At 42.3% G+C, this 22,802-nt stretch overlaps 1 protein-coding gene and 1 long non-coding RNA gene across 4 annotated transcripts; one reads left to right on the top strand and one right to left on the bottom strand.

The window, feature by feature from the left end:
* Window positions 1-8: 8 nt before the first annotated feature.
* KCTD18 (potassium channel tetramerization domain containing 18) lies at window positions 9-21,555 on the bottom strand. 3 transcript variants are annotated; one of them, XM_077884803.1, is made up of 7 exons: window positions 21,417-21,555; window positions 18,928-19,163; window positions 17,250-17,461; window positions 14,832-15,025; window positions 13,616-13,710; window positions 7,728-7,830; window positions 9-707 (listed from the first exon to the last, which is right to left on the bottom strand). In XM_077884803.1, exons 2-7 carry the CDS (start codon window positions 19,085-19,087, stop codon window positions 296-298), a joined length of 1,176 nt encoding a protein of 391 aa, XP_077740929.1. In that variant the 5' UTR covers window positions 19,088-19,163; window positions 21,417-21,555; the 3' UTR covers window positions 9-295. The 3 variants fall into 3 exon arrangements, with proteins under 3 accessions (XP_077740929.1, XP_077740931.1, XP_077740932.1); XM_077884805.1 differs by lacking the exon at window positions 21,417-21,555 and adding an exon at window positions 20,837-21,277; XM_077884806.1 differs by lacking the exon at window positions 21,417-21,555 and adding an exon at window positions 19,533-19,556.
* Window positions 448-21,165, top strand: LOC144305731 (uncharacterized). The gene is made up of 4 exons (XR_013372799.1): window positions 448-1,336; window positions 11,468-11,541; window positions 17,649-17,749; window positions 18,947-21,165. It is a non-coding gene; the product is annotated as an uncharacterized LOC144305731 (long non-coding RNA).
* Window positions 21,556-22,802: the final 1,247 nt, after the last annotated feature.

The following is a 22,802-nucleotide window of genomic DNA, read 5'->3' as shown; positions in this document are numbered from 1 at the left end:
ACAAAGGGGACTTCTCTAGTGATTTTATTGTACTGTTTCGTTGCCTTAATACTAATCAACCATCCAAAAAAAATTAAAAAATTAAAAACCCGAAATTCAACTGTCCGGAGACAACCACGGCCAAGTTGGGGAAAGGAGGCGGGAAGGCAGGCCCGACGGGCGCCGCCTCCCTCTTCCCCTCCTAGGGGCCGCGGGCGGTCGTCTGTCGTCTTTCCCGCGACGCCGGGAGACACGCGAGGGGCCCCCTCCCGGCCCCGCCTTGGGGGACCCTGGGGGCGCCCCGACCGCGTTGCCGTCAGTCGGCCGAGCCCCGGCCGTTTTCAGTCCGCGCGTGCGCGGCGGGGGCTCCCGGGGGCGGCGGGGGCGGCGGGGGCGGCGGGGCGGGCGCGGCGGCGCGCAGAGGAGTCCGCTTGAGCTTTATGACGCGCGGCCCCGCGGCCTTGGGCTCGGACGGCGGGACCTTGGCGGGAGGCGGGTGCGCGGCGCCGTTCTCGGCCCCGCGAGGAGCCGCGGCCTTGGGTGGCGCCCGGCGCGCGGCCGCCGTGGGGCCGGGAGGCTGCGGGGCGCAGGCGGGGCGCAGGCGGACGGACGCCGAGTTCCTGACCTTGATCTGGGTGCTGGTGGAAGGGCCCAGGAATCTGACGGGCTTGGGCCCCGGCTTACAGTCCACACCGGCCTCGTCGTCTTCGCCGAACGCCGCCAGCCGCCTGTGAACACAGAAGCGGGTCACGGTCAGCCGTGCAGCCCCGGCCTCTCGCGGAAACCGCGCCACGGTTCGGCCTCCCCGGGCAGCCTCGGTCTCCTCAGGGGTCGGGGTTGCGAGGTGCGGAGGGCGACGGGCCCGCCCCTGCCCGTCTCGCGCCCGCCCAGGCCTACGAAGACCGTCCGCGCCGGAAGACCGACTCCGAGCGCCGCCGTGTCGACACCAACGACCGTTAGGACTCGGCGGTCACGCTAGGCCGCCCTCGCTGGGCTCCCAGGCATCCTCGCGTGACCCAGAGGACAACCGGCAGGATCCCAGCTGGCGGTTCCCTTCCCCCAGGACAACCGCCTTAAGAGGTTTCCTGAGGAAATTTACTGAGCGTTTCCCGGACAAACTCCTTGAGAAATGCTGCTGCATGTGCTACTCCCCTCTTGAAACGTCACAATCTCTATTCACAAAGGTTCTGGGGTCTAAAGTAAAGACATTCATTTAATCTTGACCCATAATGTTCCCACTAATTCTGTGATGCAACATGTGGCAGCCCGTAAAACTAGCATTCGGTGACGCCAATTCTGCGAGCTGCGAGAATGGTCAAACCCACGGTCTAAGCGTTGAATGCTTATTGAATTTGAGGTATTGGACAAACCTGCAAAGATTCTTTTTTAGGTTTTTTTTTTTTTTATGATAGTCACAGAGAGAGAGAGAGAGAGAGGCAGAGGGAGAAGCAGGCTCCATGCACCGGGAGCCCGACGTGGGATTCGATCCCGAGGCTCCAGGATTGCGCCTTGGGCCAAAGGCAGGCGCCAAACCACTGCGCCACCCAGGGATCCCGCTTCAAAGATTCTTGAATTGAGTTTGCCATTCGTTATCAAAAGTCTGAAGAAGGAACAGTGTTGTTTTTTTTAATTTTTAAAAAATTCTATTTAAACAACAACAAAAAACCCCAAACCACCCTAGTTTACCCATTTTCCCCCTTTCCCCACCCCACCCCTGCCTCTGGCTACCACCTATCAGTTCTATCTACCTGGATTTTTTTTTCCTTCCCTCCACATATTACATCACATGGCACTTGTCGGTCTTTGACTTATTTCACTTAGCATAATGCCCTCAAGGTCCATCCATGTTGTCACAAACGGCAAGATTTCATTTTTATGGCTGAATAATATTCTACTGTGTGTGTGTGTGTGTGTGTGTGTGTGTGTGTATGTGTGTGTGTGTTATCCATTCATCCATTAGCGGATACTTGGGTTTTCCCATATTGTAAAGAATATTGCAATTAACGTGGGGGTGCATGTATCTTTTCAAGTTACTCTGCATTTTCACCCAGAAGTGAAATTGCTGGATCCCACGGTAGTTGTGCCTTCAATTTCTTGAAGAATCTCCATACTATTTTCTATGGTGTCTGCACCAGCTTACATTCCCACCATAAGTGCGCCCTTTTCTCTATATCCTTGCCAACATTTGTTATCTCCTCTCTTTTTGAAAATAGCCATTCTAACATATCTGAAGTGATAGCTCATTGTGGTTTTGATTTGCATTTCCCTGATAATCGCTGATGTTGAGCATCTTTTCATGTACCTGTCGGCCATCTGTTTGTCTTCTTCAGAAGAATGTCTATTAAGATTTTCTGCTCATTTCTTTTAATCACTGTAGGGTTATTTTGCTACTGGGTTGAGTTCTTCATATATTTTAGATTTTAGCTCCTTATCAGATATACGATTTGCAAATATTTTCACCCATTCAGCAGATACTCTTGATTTTGATGGTTTCCTTTGCTGTGTAGAAGTTTTTTAGTTTGATACAGTCCCACTCATTTATTTTTGCCTTTGTTGCTTTCGCTTTTAGTGTCAGATACAAAAAAAGTCATTGCCAAGACCTATGTCGAGGAACTTTTACTACCTCTGGTTTTTTTCCAGGAGTTTTATGATTTCAGATCTTGTGTTCAAGTCTTTAATCCACCTTGAGTTAATTTTTGTGTATGGTGCAAGATAGAGATCCAGTTGCATTCTTTTGCATGTGGATATCCAATTTTCCCAACACTGTGTATTAAAGAGACTGTCCTTTCCTCATTATATCTTCTTGGCTCCTTTTGTTGTAAATCAGTTGGCCATATATGTGTGGGTTTATTTCTGGGCTTTCCGTTCTGTTCCTCTGATCTATGTATCCGGTTTTATGCCAATACCACACTTCTTTATAGTTTTGTAATATACAGTAGTCTGCCCTTATACACAGTTTCACTTTCTGTAGTTTACACTACCCAGAGTCAACCATGGTCTAGAAGTAGAAGATCCTCCTTCTATGACCAGAATGTTAGTTGTAGCCTAATGCTGTGTCACAATGTCTATGTCATTCGCTTCACTTCATCTCATCACAAAGGCATTTTATCATCTCACATAATCACAAGAAGAGTATAATACAATAAGATATTTTGAGAGACAGATCACATTCACATAACGTTTATAGTATATTGTTATAACTGTTCTATTTTATTGTTAGTTATTGCTATTAATCTCTTACTATGCCTAATTTATAAACTAAGCTTTATCACAGGTATGCACGTATAGGAAAAAACATAGCACATATACAGTTCAGTACTATCCATGGTTTCAGGCATCCACTGGCGAGTCTTGGAGTTTATCCCCTATGGAAAAGGGGGGGATACAATGCTAGTTTGAAATCAGGAACCATGAGTTTCTAGCTTTGTCAAATCTTTCTCAGAATTGCTTTGGCTGTTCAGGATCTTTTGTGGTTCCATACAAATTTGAGGATTGTTTGTACTATTCCCATAAAAAATGCCTTTGGAATTTTGATAGAGATTGCACTAAATCTGTACATTGCTCTGGATAGTATGGACATTTTTACAATATTAATTCTTCCAATCCTGGACAACAGACTATCTCTTCATTTATTTATGTTTTCTTCAATTTCTTTCAGTTCTTTCGCATCTTATAGTTTTAATATACAGGTCTTTCACCTCCTTGGTTAAATTTATTCCTATTTTATTCTTTTTGATGCAATTGTAAATGGGATTGTTTTCTTAATTTCTCTTTCTGATAGTTCATCATTTGTGTATAGAAACAAAGATTTTCATGTATTAATTTTGTATCCTGCAAATTTACTTAATTTATTAGTTCTAACAGTTTTGATGAAGTTTTAAGGTTTTCTAGATATACTATCATGCCAACTGCAAATAGTGCCAGTTTTACTTCTTCCTTTCTAATTTGGATGCCTTTTATTTCTTTTTCTTGCCAAATGCTCTGGCTAGAACTTCCAGTACTATGTTCAAGAAAAGTGGTGAGAGTGGGCATCCTTGTCTTGTTCCTGATCTTAGAGGAAAAGCTATCAGCTTTTCACCATTGAGTATGTTGCTAGCTGTGGGCTTGTTATATGTGGTCTTTATTATATTGAAGTGTAATCCCTCTACTCCCATTTTGTTGAGAGTTTTTATCATAAACTGTTGTTGAATTTTGTCAAATACTTTTTCTGTATCTGTTGAGATGATCATATGATTTTTTATATGATATCAAAACTGTCTGATAAATTTGTTTCAGTTCATGATGGTGAGGTAGGAAAATCTTGAATTTATCTCCTCCCATGGATACACTGAGTCTACATCTACATATGGAACAATTTCCTCTTAAAAAATAAAATTCTAAAGAATAGCTGAGTGACAACTACACGTCATTGGCAGAATGAAGGAAATAAAGATTAGAGCAGAAGTAAATAAAGACTATAAAGACAATAGAAAAGATCAATGTAACTAAGAGCTGGTTCTTTAAAAAGATAAACAAAATTGATCAACCTTTAGCTAGACTCCAAAGAAAAAAGAGAGAGGACTAAAACAAAGTCAGAAATGATGAGATGTTACAACTGATACCATAGAGATACAAAGGCTCATACGAGCTTACTATGAATAATTAATTACACACCAACAAATTGGACAACCTAGAAGAGATGGATAAATTTCTAAGGGATTAAGAGATACAAACTTCTAGTTATAAAATAAGTAAGTCATGGGAATGAAAAGTATAGCATAGGGAATATAGTCAATAATTAATATAATATTGTATGTAACAGATGGCAACTACATTTAGTATGGTGAGCAATGCATAATGTAGAGAATTATTGGGATCCCTGTGTGGCGCAGCAGTTTAGCGCCTGCCTTTGGCTCAGGGCGCGATCCTGGAGACCTGGGATCGAATCCCACGTCGGGCTCCTGGTGCATGGAGCCTGCTTCTCCCTCTGCCTATGTCTCTGCCTCTCTCTCTCTCTCTCTCTCTCTCTCTGTGTGACTATCATAAATAAATTTAAAAAAAATGTAGAGAATTGTTGATTTACTATGTTGTACACCTGAAACTAATATAACATTGTATGTCAACTATACTTCAATGGTTTTTTAAAAAGGAAATAAATAAATTTTTAAAAGTTCCTAGAAACATACAACATATTAAGACTGACTCATGTTGTAACTGACCACCTGAACAGACTCCTTACTAGTAAGGAGACTGAATTAGTAATCCAAAAGCCCCCAGGGCACCTGGCTGGCTCAGTCAGTGGAGCATGTGCCTCCTGATCTTGAGGTCATGAGTTCAAGCCCCACACAGGGCCTAGAGCTTACTTAAAAAAAAAAAAGAAAAAAAAAAAAAGCAAAAATAAAAATCTCCCAACAAACAAAAGTGCAGGATCAGATAGTTTCACTGGTAAATTCTACCAAACATTTGAAGGAGATTTAATACCAATCCTTCTCAAACTCTTCCAAACAATAGAAGATGAGGGAACTCTTCCAAACTCTTTTTATGAGGCCAGGATAACCCTGATACCAAAACCAGATAAAAATGCCACAAGAAAAGCAATTTACAGGCCAATATCCCTAGTGAACATAAATACAATATACTCAACAAAATACTAGCAAACCATTTTCAACACAATACATTAAAAGGATCCTACACCATGATCGAGTAGGATTTAATCCAGAGATGCAAGGATGGTTCAGCATCTATGAACTAGTCTATGTGATATACCACATTAACAAAATGAAGGAAAAGGCACAGGGAGTATTATTCGGAATGACCTTAAAACTGTCAAACAACCACTGCTGAAACACTGCCTGCTCCTACTGCTTGCATCAATTTCACTTCACAAAGATCATGTCCTGACCAGGAAGTGTAACAGCAATCCCCCAAGTCCTCTCTCTTTCATCAGCACTGATGTGTTTTCAGAGGCTAATAAATATACCATAATGAACTTTGATCCTGGAAATAGGATCATAATGGCATGGTGATCTGAAAACTGACGTGTAGTAGAGAATGCAAATATAATACATTCAAGCCTAAAACTACTGAACTAAATTTTCTTAAGTGAATCAAATGATTCTTTGGGACCTCACAGTTGCCTCTAAATCATCATTATCATTATCTTATCCATGAATCAAAAATAAAACCCCGATGTTTATAGCAGCAATGTCCACAATAGCCAAATTGTGGAAGGAGCCTCGGTGTCCATCGAAAGATGAATGGATAAAGAAGATGTGGTTTATGTATACAATGGAATATTCCTCAGCCATTAGAAACGACAAATACCCACCCTTTGCTTCAACGTGGATGGAACTGGAGGGTATTATGCTGAGTGAAATGAGTCAATCGGAGAAGGACAAACATTATATGTTCTCATTCATTTGGGGAATATAAATAATAGCGAAAGGGAATATAAGGGAAGGGAGAAGAAATGTGTGGGAAATATCAGAAAGGGAGACAGAACATAAAGACTCCTAACTCTGGGAAACGAACTAGGGGTGGTGGAAGGGGAGGAGGGCGGGGGGTGGGGGTGAATGGGTGACGGGCACTGAGGGGGGCACTTGACGGGATGAGCACTGGGTGTTATCCTGTATGTTGGCTAGTTGAACACCAATAAAAAATAAATTTATTATTAAAAAAATATGTTAAAAAATAAAACCCCAGAGGAAAGACATATAGAGGAGAATCTCCTTAAAACCATTCCGGTTTGTTTTATTTTCTGTCCACATCTTCCACTAGACTCTTGACCAAGGTTTCTCAACCTTAGCATTATTGACATTTATGGTGGGATTAAATCTTTGTTATAGGGGCTGCCCGGTACATTCTAAGATGTTTAGCAGCATCCCTGGCCTCTACTTACTAGGTGCCAGTAGTATCTCCCACCTCCACAGAGTCTCTAAATATTGCCAAATCCCCCCTATAAGACAAAACTGCCCCCAGTTGAGAAAACCACTGCTCTAGACCCAAACAATATTTGCTAACTCTAAGCTCAAAATGCAAAATAAATAATGATAGTAAAAAAGGGCCTTTAAGAAAAAAGATCTGTTTTAACAAGAGATAATGAACTACTAAAAACTAAACAAAACTGCATTTCTGTGAAAGATCCAAAGGGGGAGAAAAAAAGAAAGCAATCAGAGATTCCATAGGGGCATTGAATCAAATTCTAGAACAGATGACCAAGAAATCGAACATCTGAAAACCATGAATAATACCCAGACAATGAAAAACAAATATGATCTTAAATGTACTTAAAGTACAGTGAAAAGCACAGATGTAGAGTGAATTTAATGCTAATAATTCCATAGAATAAATGAAATGTCATCAAATAAAAATGCTCTTTGTGGCAACAGGAAGGAGAAAAGAATTCAGAATAAGTCACAGGAAATTCCAAATATTAAGTCTAATAAGTAAGTTTCTGACTACTGCCAATAAAGCCTAGGATTTCACTTTTATAGGGAAAAATACCACAGCATACACTGTGTCCACTAGTATTCTTAAAATCACACTCTCCCAAAAAGAACATACTATAACTCAATTCTAGAGAATTATTTCCAGTTTTTACATAGTTTTGAATTTATCATGACTTACCTTTTGTTGGTAATGCAGAAAACTTACCTGGGTGATTAATAAGCTTAGTAAGGTCAAGAACTATTATTCATTTCCCCAATAAAGGCAGTAAAGATACAGGTCACATTAAGAAAACAAAAATCAGTATTAACAGCACAGATAACCTCTTCCGAACTGGGGCCATGTGACGGAGGCTTCCAAGTAAAGGCCGCTCCTCCAGAGTCCAACATTCTATCAGCTCATGAGGCACCCGCCAGTAGCTAACACCTGGAAGATCGAAAGGCATAATTAAGAGAGCCACTGTCTGCTGCAAACGGTTCAGCAGGCAGAAAGAGTTTGAAGTTCGTGCCTCCTACTTGAAGAAGGTAGGGCGCTCAGGAAGCGTTCCCATGAAGCGCCGAGGTAATCGGGGCACAGCTCATAACCCAGGTCTAGGGATCGCTGGGTACCAGCCCCAGCTCCACCACTGATAATCGGCAGGTCGTTAAATGGGTCCTGGGCAGATGAGTGTGTGCTGGTTGAAGGCACAGGCTCTGGAGTCAAGACTCCCTGAGTCTGAATGTCACTTCTATCATGCACTAATCATGCGACCTTGGGAAAGTTACTTTTCCGTGCCTTAATTTTTTCATCTGTGAAATGAGAGTAATAGTACATAGGTTTTTTGTGACGATTAAATGAGTAAATTAATGCAAAATGCTTAGTATATGGCCTGGCACTTAAACAATACGATATGTGTGTGTGTGTGTGTGTGTGTGTGTGTCTATATGTCTATATATATATCTATAGGTGTCTTTATTTTATAATAATATACTAATATTATAAATTGTAGTGTTGACAGTAGTGTAAGGATTGGACACTGAGGGTTCTAACTCCCATCCTGTCCACCTCACTGGGTTGCAGTAATCATCAAAGTAGGGAAATTTTGTGAACCACCCTGTAAGGGCAACCAGTATATAAATATGAGCTGTCACTACCCTACAAGCATCTTTTCAAACAAGAATAGTCTGAGTTAAATGATAGGCCAAGACTGTGGTCAAACTTCTTTTCATTTTTAAATCGTAAGTTTCTGAATGAAAGTTGGAAATGTATTTTTATGAACTTTGAAAACATCATCTGAGTGAAAAAGCCAAACACAAAAGGTCAGATAGAGTATGATTCTGATTACATGAAATATCCAGAATAGGCAAATGCATTGATACACAAAACAAACTGGTGGTTGCCAGAGGCTGAAGAAAGAAGAGAATGGGAGTAACAATTACAGGTACTGGCTTTCCTTCTGGGTGATGAAAATGTTTTGCAACTAGAGATGGTAGTTAAATAACATTGTAAAAGGAGTAAATGCCACTAAAGTGTATACTTTATTTCTATGTTATACAAATTTCACCTCAATTTTTTAAAAAAAAGAATGATAAAAAATTATATGTAGATGCATTTTAAAAGGCTTTTTAAATGATGTTGAATAAAACCCTTTTTAAAAAGGAGCTTTGGGGATCCCTGGGTGGCGCAGCGGTTTGGCTCCTGCCTTTGGCCCAGTGCACGGTCCTGGAGACCTGGGATCGAATCCCACGTCAGGCTCCCTGCATGGAGCCTGCTTCTCCCTCTGCCTGTGTCTCTGCCTCTCTCTCTCTCTCTCTGTGACTATCATAAATAAATAAAAATTTAAAAAAAATAAAATAAATAAAATAAAAAGGAGCTTTGAAGTCCCAGGAATGGATATGGTGTCCTGGTTTGTTTGTTTTTTTAAAGATTTATTTATGAGAGAGAGAATATGAGCAGGAGGGGCAGAGGGAGAGGGTAGAGAATCTCAAGCAGACTCTACACACCAAGTGTGAAGCCCAATGCAGGTCTTGATCCCACAACCTGAGCCAAAACCAAGAGTTGGATGCTCAACTGACTATGCCACCCAGGTATCCCTGGTGTCTTGTTTTTTAATCATTAAAGATTTAGTAATAAATATTAACCAATTTAGCAAGCTGGGCATATAAATTATTATATATAATAGATACATCCAATATTCACAGAAGCCTATGAGACTTATGCTACAGAAACATCCCCAAATCTAATCCATTAAGACTTTTTAAAAGTCAGGTATATATAATTTACATAAAATAAAATCCACCCTTTTAAAGTACTCAGCTCAATGAGTTTTGATAAATGTATACAGTCAAGTAATCATAGCTACAGTCAAGACATCGAACATTTCTATCACCCCAAAAAGTTCCCTCTGCAATTAATGCCCTCCCCTTCATTCCCTAGTTTTGCCTTTTTAGGGGTGGCATATAAGTGGAATCATATAGTATACAGCCTTTTGCGTCTGGCTTCCTTAGCACGATGCTTTGAAGATTCATCCATGTTGATATACACATTAATGATCATTTCTTCTTATTGTTGAGTAGTATTCCATTATATGGATAGATCACAATTTACTTTAAAAACTTTTACGTTTTTCCTGCCTATAAAGTAATTCACTTTCATTGTATGAAACATTGATAATATAGAAAAGTAAATATTAAAAAAATCACTTCTAATCCTAAAAGTAGGAATCATGGTTCATGACATTTTGATGAATCTGATTCCAGTCTTTTTCTTATTAATATGACAGACACATAACTGAAAACAATTTACATTTCATTTTGTTTCCTACTTTTGATCACTCCATAATAGCTTATTTTATCATGGGCATTCATCTATGTAAAAAATTATTCATAATAATTTTAATAGCTATAGCTCAACTATACCCCATAGATGTACCAATATGCATTTAATCCTCTATTACAGATATTGATATTGTTTTTATATTTATTCTATTATGAATAATGCTTAGCTGAACACTGTTCATAAGCCTTTGTCTGCATTTGATTATAACCTTAAGGTAGGTACCTAGAAGTACAATTAGTGGGTCAAAGAATATGAACAATTCTGATGTTATTGATATATAATGATAAATTATTTCCCAATAAAGTATTATTAATTTTTACTCCTGCCAAGAATTCATGAGAGATCTTTATTAATCTAGTATAAAAAGGGAAGCCTCATCTAATATGTATTTCATTGATAAATAATGAGTTTGAACCTCTTGCCACATGTTTATCTCCTTTCCTGGAAATTTTGGGGTCATGAATCTTGCACATTTATTTACAAGAGGGGTTGAGCTGATTTTCTAATCAACTTAAATCATGAATCCTCTCTATTTTAAGGATATTCTTTGTCCAGGTAACATAACATATTTATCTAAGTTTTTATTAGCCTTTTAATTTTATTTATACTTTTTTGTTTTAAATATATTAAATATCACATAATAAAATTTATTCATCTTTGTCTTTATGATTTATTTCTCAGTTAAGAAATCAATTATTTGCTTACGTTTCATTATAGTTTATTATAGCTTCATTTTTCATCCATAAATTCACCTGGAATTATTTTGATAAATGACGCGAAGTTAAAGTTCTGTTTTCTCCAAGGATATTTCTCAACTACTTATTAAATCATCTATCTTTTTATATTGGTATTTAATACTTCTTTATCACATAGTATTTTTATTCTTATAACTTCATTGGGGTTTACTTCTGATCTCTGCATCTATTCTTGTACCAGAAACATCTGCTTCTTGTTATTACGCGTAGTTCTTGTTATCCATATGTAGTATTTTTACTATCACACAGTTAGACTCATTCCTCTAACGACATCTACTTCCCAACATGTTCTTGGTGGTTTCACTGGCTTATTCTATCAAATGTATTTTAGAATCACGTCCTCAAGATTCCCAAAGAGCTCCACTGATATTTTGGTAGGAATTGTACTAAACCTATAACTTAATCTGAGAAGAACTGATGTCTTTACATGAAAAGTATAAAATATATTTGGTATATTTCACCATAATCTTTGTGTCTTCTTTTTTTTATAGCTGGATAGACGAACTGATGAATGGATAAGTATATTTCAACGGTTTTCTTCACAAAAGACTCAAGCATTTGATAGGTCAGTCCTAGTTATCTTGTTGTTCATTGCTATTGTGAATGGGATTTCCCCCTAAAATTTCTAACTAATCTATCATAAGTAAGCTGGTCTTTGTTTACTTATATTGTACCCAGCCAGTCTGGTCTATTAAACTCCTCATTTAAAATACCTTTGGTTGATTCCTTTGGGTTTCCTAAAAAGGCACACTGTCCACAAACAATAATTGTCTTCTTCCAATAATTCTTTCTCTTACTTCTGTTTCCTGTCTGATGGCTTTCCACAGGCCTTCCAGAATTGTGTTAAGTACCACTGACACTTCATTACGTGTTCTCTAAAAAGTTAACATCAGTCTTATGCTCTGTAAGCCAGTAGTCTCAGCTCTCCGCTTCAGCTTCCTGAGTCCATGGAGAAAGAAGCCCCGCCAGGGCCCTCCTGAAGCCTCCTGGGCAGACTGCCAGTCCAGAGGCACAAGAGGAAACACAGAGAACACCAAGGGGGTTTGTTCCTCAATTTAAGCCTAAGTGCCTCAAAGTCAATTAAATCTAAAATTAAAAAGCTTAAAGAGAACAGCACGTTTTCCTATCTGTTTGCAGGGTATGATTTAGAAAAAAATAAAGGAGGAAAAGTGAGGCGGACAAAGCTGAGGAAAGGAAGGGCTGGTACTAGCACCCTGCCTAAAAGAGAAACAGGTGATGGGAGAGCTTTTAAAAGCCTCTTCCTCTCCTTTTACTCAATCTTATGTTGCTTGCAGTGTCTGTCTCTACCAGCTTTTAAGATCATTTGAGGACCAAGATGTGTCCTATTTATCTGTGGATCCAACCTTAGAACTTCTTATAGTGTTTGCACCTAATAGACACTCAATACATACTTGTTAATTAAGAAAAAAATAGGCATAGGGACACCTGGGTGGCTCAGCAGTTGAGCATCTGCCTTCAGCCCAGGGCCTGATCCTGGAGACCCGGGATCAAGTCCCACACTGAGCTCCCTGCATGGAGCCTGCTTCTCCCTCTGCCTGTATCTCTGCCTCTCTCTCTCTCTCTCTCTCTTTCTCATAAATAAATAAATAAATAAATAAATAAATAAATAAATAAATATCTTAAAAAGAAAAAAATAGGCATAGAACAGTAACTCTTTGTGATCCTTAAGCAAGTGTCATGGCCTCTCTGAGACTCAGTTTTCTCATCAATAAAATGGTACATAGTATCCAGAATTGTTTTAAGACTAAGAGGTACAGAATGTAAACTTCTTATCACACTGGATACTAAATAGCATTATTATTATCAAATAATATAAGCAGTTAATAAAAATGGTCAAATTTCAAAGTGTGCATTTAAAGATGATGTTTCCTAAGCATTCTTCAGACATCTTCTGTGGCATTATTTTCATTTTTAAAATTTTTCCTTTTTTTTTTTTTTTCAAGATTTTCCTTTTAAGTAATATCTACCTAACATGGGGCTTGAACACTCAACCCCGATATTGGGAGTCACACATTAATTAAATCTAAGATTAAATCTATCCATATGTAGTATTTAGTAGTTCTGACAGGCACCCCTCCTTTTTTCTTTTGATTATACATCGTATGCTTAATTTAAAGGTATACTTCCTAGGAACAGTGCTAGGTCTACAGTAGATGCTAAATAAACCCTTTTTAAACTGAACTAATTTAGCACAACGAACTATTAGTAATATCTAGCAACTCAGGAGTCTAACCATTTTTTAAAGATTTATTTATTTATTTCAGAGAGAGCGAGCAGGGGGAAGGGCAGAGGGAGAGGGAGAGAGTGTCCCAAGTAGACTCTGTGCTAAGTGCACAGCCTGACGCAGGGCTAGATCTCATGACCCTGAGATCACGACCTGAGCTCAAACCAAGAGTCGGACACTTAACCAACCTAGCCACCCAGGCACACCAAGAGGTCTAAGATTTTTAAGCAAACTGCCTCAATCAATGATACTATGAGGTGATAAACATACAAAGAAATACCTGACCTATAGAAAGAAATACTTTCTCAAAAAAAGAAATGCAGCATTTGAGCTTACTTTGTTTTATTAAGGAAAAGTCTACCTTATGCCATGAAATAAAAGAATTGTACTATACCTTTTCCTTCCCAGGCGTCAAAAGCATCCATCATTTTCTTCAGTTCAGCTACTGAATAATAGCTCCAAATATACTGAACATTATTTCCCGCCTCTCTAGAAATATTGCAAAAGGTGATTAAAACATACTACCTAAGTATGAATGTGTGTATAGACACACACACACACACACACACACACACACACAGCTAACAGATACTCACCAAGTACTTGTTAAATTAAGGGGAAAAATATGTTGTTTTTGAATAGCTGTTCTTCTGTGACCCTTCCTTAAGCAGATAGAGAATATACTATATATTATATACTATGAGTATAATATACTATACTCATGCTAACCTGTATTTCATCTCTTTTTACTGTGGTAAAGTACTTGTTAATTCTGCAATACAGACTGTGCAGACAAATCAACAAATCTTTAAGAATAAGTTTTCTAAAAAAAAATTACCTAACCCCAGGAAAATTTTTAAAGGATTCACCTTTGGCTAAAACTTTCATAGCATTATGCCAGGCACTCATATATCTTATTTAAACATCCTGTAAAGAATTCAGAAAACTATGACATATTTAATACCTACTAAGCAAGTTCATGTGGTCATTCATCAGTCACTAATATGTGACCCAATCCAAACACCCAGAGAATTTAAAAACAACAACAACAACAAAAATCCAACCCAGAACAGCTAAGTGAATTGACCAATGTTAAGTAAGCTTACAGAAAAAATATTAAGAGAATAACCCTTAAGAATTTGACATGTACAAAGAATAGAATTTTAAGGCTGGGAGGGACCAAGGAAGTCCTTTATCATTTCTCAGAACAGGACACCAAGGCACAGGCCTGTCCTGGGTCACTCAGAAGGCCTGCCGACTTCTAAGCAGTGCTTCTGCTACTGGACTGTAGTCCAGGGGAGACAGCCAGGGAGGTGGCTTTGCTCTCCTTTCTTTCCTTTTTTAAATAAAGCCTCTCAGGGGATTCTGATGCCCAGCAGAGAGGCAATCTACTAGACCACTGTGGATGTCCTATAGCTTACATATATGTGAAATGGTCTTCATTACAATCTCTTTATGAAGCAAGCCTGTCTTGACAGCCATGAAAGCTCACGCTGCTCGCCAGGTGTTGACGATCTTTTCTAGTCAACCACGTACTCCATTCAGTTAACACCTCTTACGAGAGACCAAGACTTTATTTTGTTCCTTTTCATATTCAAATATGGACATACCTTTTAAAAATGCTTTTACTGTGAATTCTTCCTCCCAGCTGCTTATCAATAGCATCTGTTCCATCAGTTTTTGTGGAATATACACCAATAATTCTACTCTCACAGCTTGCACCAGATGTGTTAAGATAGTGGAGAACCCAAACTGTTGGTTTATTGCAAACTAAACCATATGAATCACAGAAGTCTGTTAAAGCCTGAAGCAAAAAAAATATACAAAATTTGAATTTAATTCTGGAGGAAAGTAAAAATGAATCTGCTCTATTACTTTCATGTAAAGCTTCAATTTCAGTTGGTCATAAAGGAAATAAAAAGATCATAAATTTCAGCCTAGTCTTTATGCCTTGAAAAACCAAACATGCTTTTGTTGAATATGGGGTGGGGGTGCAGCAAATCACAAAAAGCACCACCCAAAAACCCAACACCTTTTCATGTATAGAACCTTTTTCCACAGAGAAATTGTATTTTCCTCCCTCCCCCTTTAGCCTCACTACCAACATCACTTTTAATTTTAAAATCTTTGTAATGACTAAAAATTAGACCTTTTAAACTTTATTTCCTCCCCAATTTCCCATTTGACTCAATCTCCCTTTCACCTTCTACTCATTAAGACCCATGGTTGATGCTTATTTTTAACTCCAAGGCCAATCAAGAATTAACCAGATTAATGTGTTCTTTTCCACTGAAAGATATGAATATAGGAACTCAATGCAAACTGCGGCTTTTATCTACCATTCAGTCATTCATATGAATATTAAGAAACTACTAATGTGGTAAGCAGTGTCCAAAGTCCTGGACACAGAGTCCCAATCCTCCTTAAGTTTATAGCCAATGTAAAACACAGAGAGACAATACCCCTCAGCACACAGTATAAGTGCTACCAGGTGAGCTTATGATGTGCCAAGGGACACACAGTAGTAGGGCTTCACCCAGTGGAGTGGCAAGGGCCTTCCCCGGGAGAAACAGCACTATTCCTGAGAATGCCCTGAGGACCAGCACTTGTATCTGCTTTATTTGGTATGCCAATTTCCTGGAATAGTGCCTGACACAAAGGAAATGCTTAAAATTTACTGACTCGGTAAATGAAAACAGAACCCTAACATGTCTTACATTTTCATTTAATATTGCTATCTAACTATATGTTGTATTTCTTTGTGTCCCACACAGTCCCTAAGGCAGTGCTCTATACACCAAAAACATGTGAGATAAGTATGTGTTGGTTGACATAGGGAATATACACATGCTATGTCCCTTTTGCATACAAATCAGAAATAAAAGACTATAGAGTTGAGACTTCAGAAGATGAAATGTTAACCTACCCCAACTTGGCTCATTTAGCCTCATTCTGCAGATAGATGTAGCAAATAACACCAAAGAACTGTCCAATGACTCAATTTCTAAATAACTTCAGTAGCAGAACCCATACAACCAATGCAAATTCCATGTGGTTGACTAGAAGCGGAGCTGGAACCAAATCAACTTTCTCTTCATGCTACACTAATAACCATACCCTCAGCTTCCTCTCCTAAGCCAATGTCCAAATCAAACCAATTCAGATCAGTTGTTACTATTATTAATTATTTAGAAAAAATATTTTCCTTTGAGATCCCCACAGGTGCTAAAGGCAAATATAATACTTAACAGTAGGACAGAAATAAGTAATGAAGCTTTTCAAGTCATATAAAACTCTTTAAAATGTGATTTAAAGGAAGAGCATCTTGGGCAGCCCGGGTGGCTCAGCAGTTTAGCGCCGCCTTCAGCCCAGAGCCTGATCCTGGAGACCTGGGATCAAGTCCCACATCGGGCTCCCTGCATGGAGCCTGCTTCTCCCTCTGCCTATGTCTCTGCTTCTCTCTGTGTGTCTCATGAATAAATAAATAAAATTTAAAAAAAAATAAAAATAAATAAAGGAAGAGCATCTTAAGAAAAGATTGATCTCAAAGTGAATTAAACAAACCAATTACTAAGTTTTCACTTAGTAACAAACTGCTACACTCACTAAATCAGGTAGGAGATTTTATACAATCTTTTACTTATCATGACCATTCTTTTAGTCCTTTCAGTAAACAAAATAATACCACTATATCCTTACATACTACAGTATTGCTGTTAATTTACGAAGAACCTAAAAAGCAGAATATTTCTATTAAAAAAGCCATCAAAAAGATATTAAATCTTCAATGAGAAATAAACACTCCATAAACCTCTGAGTGGCAATGTAATATACTTTCCTAGGAAGAACACAGAATTTTGTCTCTAAAAAAATTCGTAGTAATTCAGAAAAGTGTCTTCCAAAGTTAGGAAAAGTAAAACTTTCTCTAGTTTGGTTTATGTGACAACACAGGCTATGCAAAATAACACACATTGCTTTGTGTATAAAAATGTATATATATTTTTTAAAACTTAAAAAAATGCCAAGACCTTTTTAAGTTCTATATTTGACCTTAAAGAATATGTCTCCATTTCATTGGCCAAGTGGTCGGACAGGCTGTATGGATAAGGGATGCCAAAATAATCAGCCTCTTCCTGCAGAGCAATTCGGGTTTGCTCATCTGTGGGAATGTGAACTTCTCCGTGAAGATAATCCAAAAGGTATTTAAATAGATGTCCATCGCGGTCAATCACACAAGCCCCTAGAAAACATTCACTTCAAAAATGAGTGCATAGATACATATGACCATGGATAAAATCATCAAACTAAAATCCGGCTGAAGACCTCTGCAATTAGAAATGTTTCTTTCTCACAAGAGAGTTAATAGCTACTGTTCAAAAGGGTTTAGTCAAATTTGGTGATCCTCTGTTTTCTCACCTACCACATAGGAAAATGTATCCCAAGGTCCATCTGGGATTTTGCATGCAATGACTGTATTCCCCGCTATGGCCATTCAAAAGCCACAGAGACCCCAGATGGCTTCTGAAATGTAAGCTTACCCCCAACCCCAGCCCTGCCCAGCCAGGGGACACATACGGAGTTCGTCCCTAATGAGGGCATGCCCGTTAATAAGTCATGTTCATCTGTAAGTCAACCTGTAGTTTCACTGACATATAAACCCAGGGCTCGGCTCCTAATGCTATGCTGGTACTACTTTATGACCAAAGGTTTTCTTAGACAATTTAGCAGAGTTGGTGTGAGGTTACTCAATAATTCCTTTTCTCCCTCGATTAGCTTAGAATACAAGCGATTAAGAAGTTAAAACTTGGAGACAGAGAAAAACCTCAATCCCTGCTTATCATCTTTTCACCAGCCACCTTCCTGCCCACATGGCCACCAAGCCCTGGGTGCCAGCCGTTGGTGTTTTCCATTCATTCAATTGCCCGTCAGCTGGCAAAGCACTCTCTCAAAGCCCAGGGTTACTAACAGCCCCTCGTGCTCAAGACTCCTCACTCTCTGTCTTCTCACACAGAAGCAAGAGTGGGTTCTCTGAGCCCCAGAACAGTGCAGGTGTGCAGAATGCCTTACTCGAGTTGCTGAGGTTTCTCTACAACCAGTCGTAGGTTCAGTAAACACCAGAGCACTCCAAGCAGGGAGAGCAGCCCAGGTCCCTACCCTTGTGTTTTAGTTTTTTCTGGAACACTAATTTTCAGTCCCCTACCACCAGGTGGCCGATGGTACACTGCACTAACATTTTCTCACGTGTACACATCAGCCCACACAAGGCTACGCAGCCAGATTAGGTGGCAAGTCCAACACCAATTCTACGCTGCCGGTGACTGCCCTGTGAACAAAGAAGGCGGCTGCTCTCCCCAGAGAAATCGAGGTTTTAACTTGAAGAACACAGAGAGAAGCCTCAATACCTTTCCCCACAGAGTTGCACGACTGTAACAGCTTTCCAGATATAATCAACTCCCGTCCTGAGGTCATGGTAGGCCTTTACACGCAGATGTCTTTTTGTCACCTTTTAGTGACAGCATCGCAGATTCTGGAAACTGGCATTTCATTTCTCCCCGTATTTAATAAATCTCCAAACAGCTTTAATGGTTTCAATAATTAGCATACTAGTTGAATATATTCTACTGTAATTAGGAAAACCGAAGGGAATTTAAACTAGACTATTTTAGTGAATATTTATGAGCATGCTTACAGACTTTAGATATTTACCTGATTCATCTGTTTTTAGAGGGAAACGACCACTGAACATAGATGCCAGCATCGAGTCTTTAAAGCGGCACAAGGACTCACGTCTGGCTGTGTAAATACAGCCACCAACGTTCAGTTGAAGAATATCTAACACCTTTTCTTCTACCTCGTGACCTTCCATCGCTCCCAGCAACACCTGAATTTTTGCCTTCAAACGCTCTCAGAAACTGCACAATAGCAGTGGTCCTGGTCCACCTCTGTAAAAACAAAGAACCATCACTGCTGACATCGCCAACAATACACTAAGTAGATAATAAAACAAATATATTTTAATGTGACTCAAAATAAATTACTCAGCACTGACAATATTGAAGGACTTTATGTAATATGAAAGAAGTTTGAGATACCAGCTGAGAAGCTGGACAACTTTGGCTCTGAGTATTTATAAATGCTAAACCCTCACCAACCAAATCATAGCTACTGAAATGACTGTTTAAAGAATTAAACAAAATAATGCATTGTCACCTATAAGGCAGAGGTGAGGTTAGCTTAGGTTCTTTGATCCTCCCATGTCTTTACAGTAAGCCTGAGGGAGCTGTCTAGACTGCAGAGGGGTCAGCACGTACCTCGGGATTAGGCTGCTGGGCTCTACTGCCTACGAGGTGGGGCAAATTACTCTCCTCTGCCTGCTTCCTCATCTGTAAGATGGAGCCAGGGATGGTGCCCACCTCAAAGGACTATCAGAGGAATAACCGCAGAACCTAAAAAATGCATCTAGAACAGTCTCTGGCTCAGGGACAGTCCTCCATACATGACAAATATTGTCTTTAAGGATATAAATTTCACCATAAGGTGTATACTGAGGGATCGATATTGGCCCTGGAGATTTCAGGAAACGTAAGAGCAGAAATTATTAACAATGGTGATTGTAGTTCCTAAGTTAGGTAACTAAGGAGTGTGTAATTTAGCAACTGAGGTCACAATTTGATGCATACCAGTAGCCAGACTGGTCCAGACAAGCGACTGATAACATCCCTAAATCATCTGGCTTCTCCATTCTAAAATGGCTGTAGCTTTAAAGAAGTTTTAAGGACTTGATCCCTTAAGCCATTCCAGGAGCTGGATGAACTCCAGGTGACCGTGGGGTTTCTACGGAACCTAAAACAATGCTGGGATGAAAGAGGCGCAGACACGCTCCCTGATGTCACTGCGTATTTCATAGCAAATGTCAAATGGCTGCCAAGAGGCTCGATTATATCCATGGCAACTCATTTTTACTATGTGATCAACTAGCATCCTTTTGTAGACGCTCCAATTTAGCGGGTCTCCAATGAATTGGGGACAGGAGTCCAGTGGTGCCTGATGAAAACAATGTGTGTCAAACATGCTCGGTGGACAGAGACCCTCATGGACCAACGGTCCAGCTTTCAAGGAGCACTTGTCCATGGGACTTCTTTTGCTGCCTACAAGTCCTAGGAGCAGCCGGCGACGATCCATGGGAGAGAACCGCCTCTGACCCGTGGGGTGCAACTGGCTCTCGCTGCCCCAGGTAGCAGCTTCCTGAAATCCATCTATTCTTCAAAGCCACAGGCAGTGTCACTACTGGCGTGACCTTCGCAGGGACCACCTCCCACCCCCTCCAGTTAGAATCTGTGCACAGTCCACCGAATATACTTCATAATCGCTCTTAATAATTCCCATTTACTCGGTGCTTATATGCAGGAGACACTTGGCAGCAATTCTCTTATTAAAGCCCTACTGGATAGGGCCGACTGTCCCTACCGACAGACGAGGAGAAAGCGAGCGATGGGAGCAGGGTCCACACTCGGGCGGCCCCGCCGGTACGTGGTCAGCAGGGCCAGCTGCACCCCACGCTGCCTACTTCTGCATCCCTAGTTCTCCCGACCTGGGCGCTTCACCCGCCAAGCACCTGTCCCCCTGGAGGCTTCTTGTCGACAACAGGAGCACAGCAGCAGCCTGAGTACAGGGATGAGGAGGCACCCCGCCTAGGTCAGCTTCCATCACCGTCCGAGGCCCCAGCCTCCGATGCACCCCACCTAGACCCCCTGCTGTGTCGGAAGCGCCCTGCCCCTGGGAGGTGCCCCCCATGCGGCTCCGTGACCACCTGCACCAAAACCATCGGAGTCGCTTGCTGCAAATTCAGATTCCCGGGCCGCAGCACGGTCGGGTTCAGAAAGTCCCGCGCGGGGTGGGCAGTCCGCCCGCGGACCCCACTTGGAGAAACGCTGCTCAAGGGGCTCGCCCTCCTCCCACGAGGCGGGACGGAAGCGGCGGGGCCGCGGCCCCAGAAAGCCCCGCCGGGGTCTCCCCGCTGCCCGGGGACCCCGAGTCGGCCCGAAGCCCGAGGCTGCAGCCCGGGGCGCCCGTGATGCCGGCGCGATCCGGGCCCTTCCCCGGGGCGCCCACCCGGCGCCTCCCGGGCCCGCGGCCCACCCGGCGCCCCGGTCCTCGGCACGGGCGGGGCCGGGTAGGCGGCCTCCCCGACTGACCTGCGGCCCGCCCGGCCCTCGGCGCGGCCGCCGGACGCCGCGGGGCCCGACGCGGAAGTGAGGGCCTCCTCCGCGGCCCGGCAACTCGTGCAGCAGCGCGGCCCCGGCGGCGCCCCCCTGCGGCCCGGCCCGGCGGCGGCGACGGCCGGAAAGACGGAGGCCCCGCCCCGGACGCGCCCCGCCCCGGGCTGGCCCCGCCCCGGACACGCCCCGCCCCGGGCTGGCCCCGCCCCGCCCCCGGACACGCCCCGCCCTCTGGACTCGTCCTCTCCGCCCCCGGACACGCCCCGCCCCCCGGGCTGGCCCCGCCCCGCCCTCTGGACACGCCCTCCTCGCCCCCGCGCTGGCCCCGACACGTCCTGCCCCCGGGCTGGCCCCGCCCCCGGACGCGCCCCCTGGACTCGCCCTCTCCGCCCCCGGGCTGGCCCCGCCCCGCCCCCGGACATGCCCCTCCCCGCCCCTGGGCTGGTCCCGGACACGCCCCATCCTGCCCCGGACACGCCCCGTTCCGCCCGGGCTGGCCCCGCCCCGCCCCCCCGGCCGCGTCGGCCTGCGGGCGGTGGGGGCGGCAGCGGGAGCGCTCGGTGCCTGCGGGAGAGGCCGAGACCTGCCGGAGACGCGCCGCTGGGCCCCAGGGGAACGTCGTGTCCGCCGAGAGGCCCCATTACCCCGAGGCTGCGGTTGCTCGGGGGTCACTTCGGTGGTAAGAGTTAGGAAGAGCTCCGTCCTCTCACTCCCAGGTGAGGACCCTTCGCTCCAAGCCGGGCTGCTCGGTGCCGAGGTTTAGTGACACGCCGCACGCTCTTGGCTAAGCCCATCCGGGGAGTGTTTGTAGTTTGCGAAGCTGTTGTTTAATTTAGTCTGTTGTACTGCCCCGTATTTTATTCCCATCACAGCAAGGAAAATTGAGGCAGGAGCGAACATTTAGTGAACACTGATGTCCATCTGACGTGCTGAGCCGTTTACATGACTTTAATTTTAGCCCAACAGCAACCCCAAAAGAGTTCTTCCAGCTTCCAGCAGCACCCTGCCTTGTGCAAAAGACTTTTCTAGGTATTTCAAGATGAATAAAACATAGATCTGTTTTCAGGGTACTTTCCTACAGTCAATAATAGTTGGTTCCCAGTTCCTCTGTCTGGGTCTTGGAAGGGAATAAGCCAATAAGACCTATGCCCACCTACTGCCTCAGGTAGTAGTGGGAAGATTGGAGAGTGGGAAGATTGATTCCTCCTACAAATTGCGCATTAGCCGTGGACCAGGCACTAGGAGTGAAGGACTGCACGAGACAATCAAGGCCCCTGACCCATAGCACTCACATTCTGGTGCAGTGGTCAGAACACCTTTTCTGGGTGTGCCTGGCTGACTCAGTCATTAGAGCGTGTGACT

This window comes from Canis aureus, chromosome 36 (assembly GCF_053574225.1).
Source record: "Canis aureus isolate CA01 chromosome 36, VMU_Caureus_v.1.0, whole genome shotgun sequence".
In the NCBI taxonomy this organism is placed as follows: Eukaryota; Metazoa; Chordata; class Mammalia; order Carnivora; family Canidae; genus Canis; species Canis aureus.
The sequence above is the reverse complement of the archived record's forward strand: the minus strand, read 5'-3'. Positions and strand labels throughout refer to the sequence as shown.

What these genes read in the sequence shown, in the direction of transcription:
- KCTD18 (XM_077884803.1), bottom strand. Translation starts at nt 19,087, where the DNA reads ATGGAAGGTCACGAGGTAGAAGAAAAGGTGTTAGATATTCTTCAACTG. An exon ending in TGACGCCTGGGAAGGAAAAG is followed by an intron (nt 7,831 to 13,615) that starts GTATAGTACAAT and finishes TCGATCTTCCAG; the next exon opens with GTGTTAGCTACTGGCGGGTG. An exon ending in ATGGCCCCAGTTCGGAAGAG is followed by an intron (nt 708 to 7,727) that starts GTTATCTGTGCT and finishes CTGTGTTCACAG; the next exon opens with GCGGCTGGCGGCGTTCGGCG.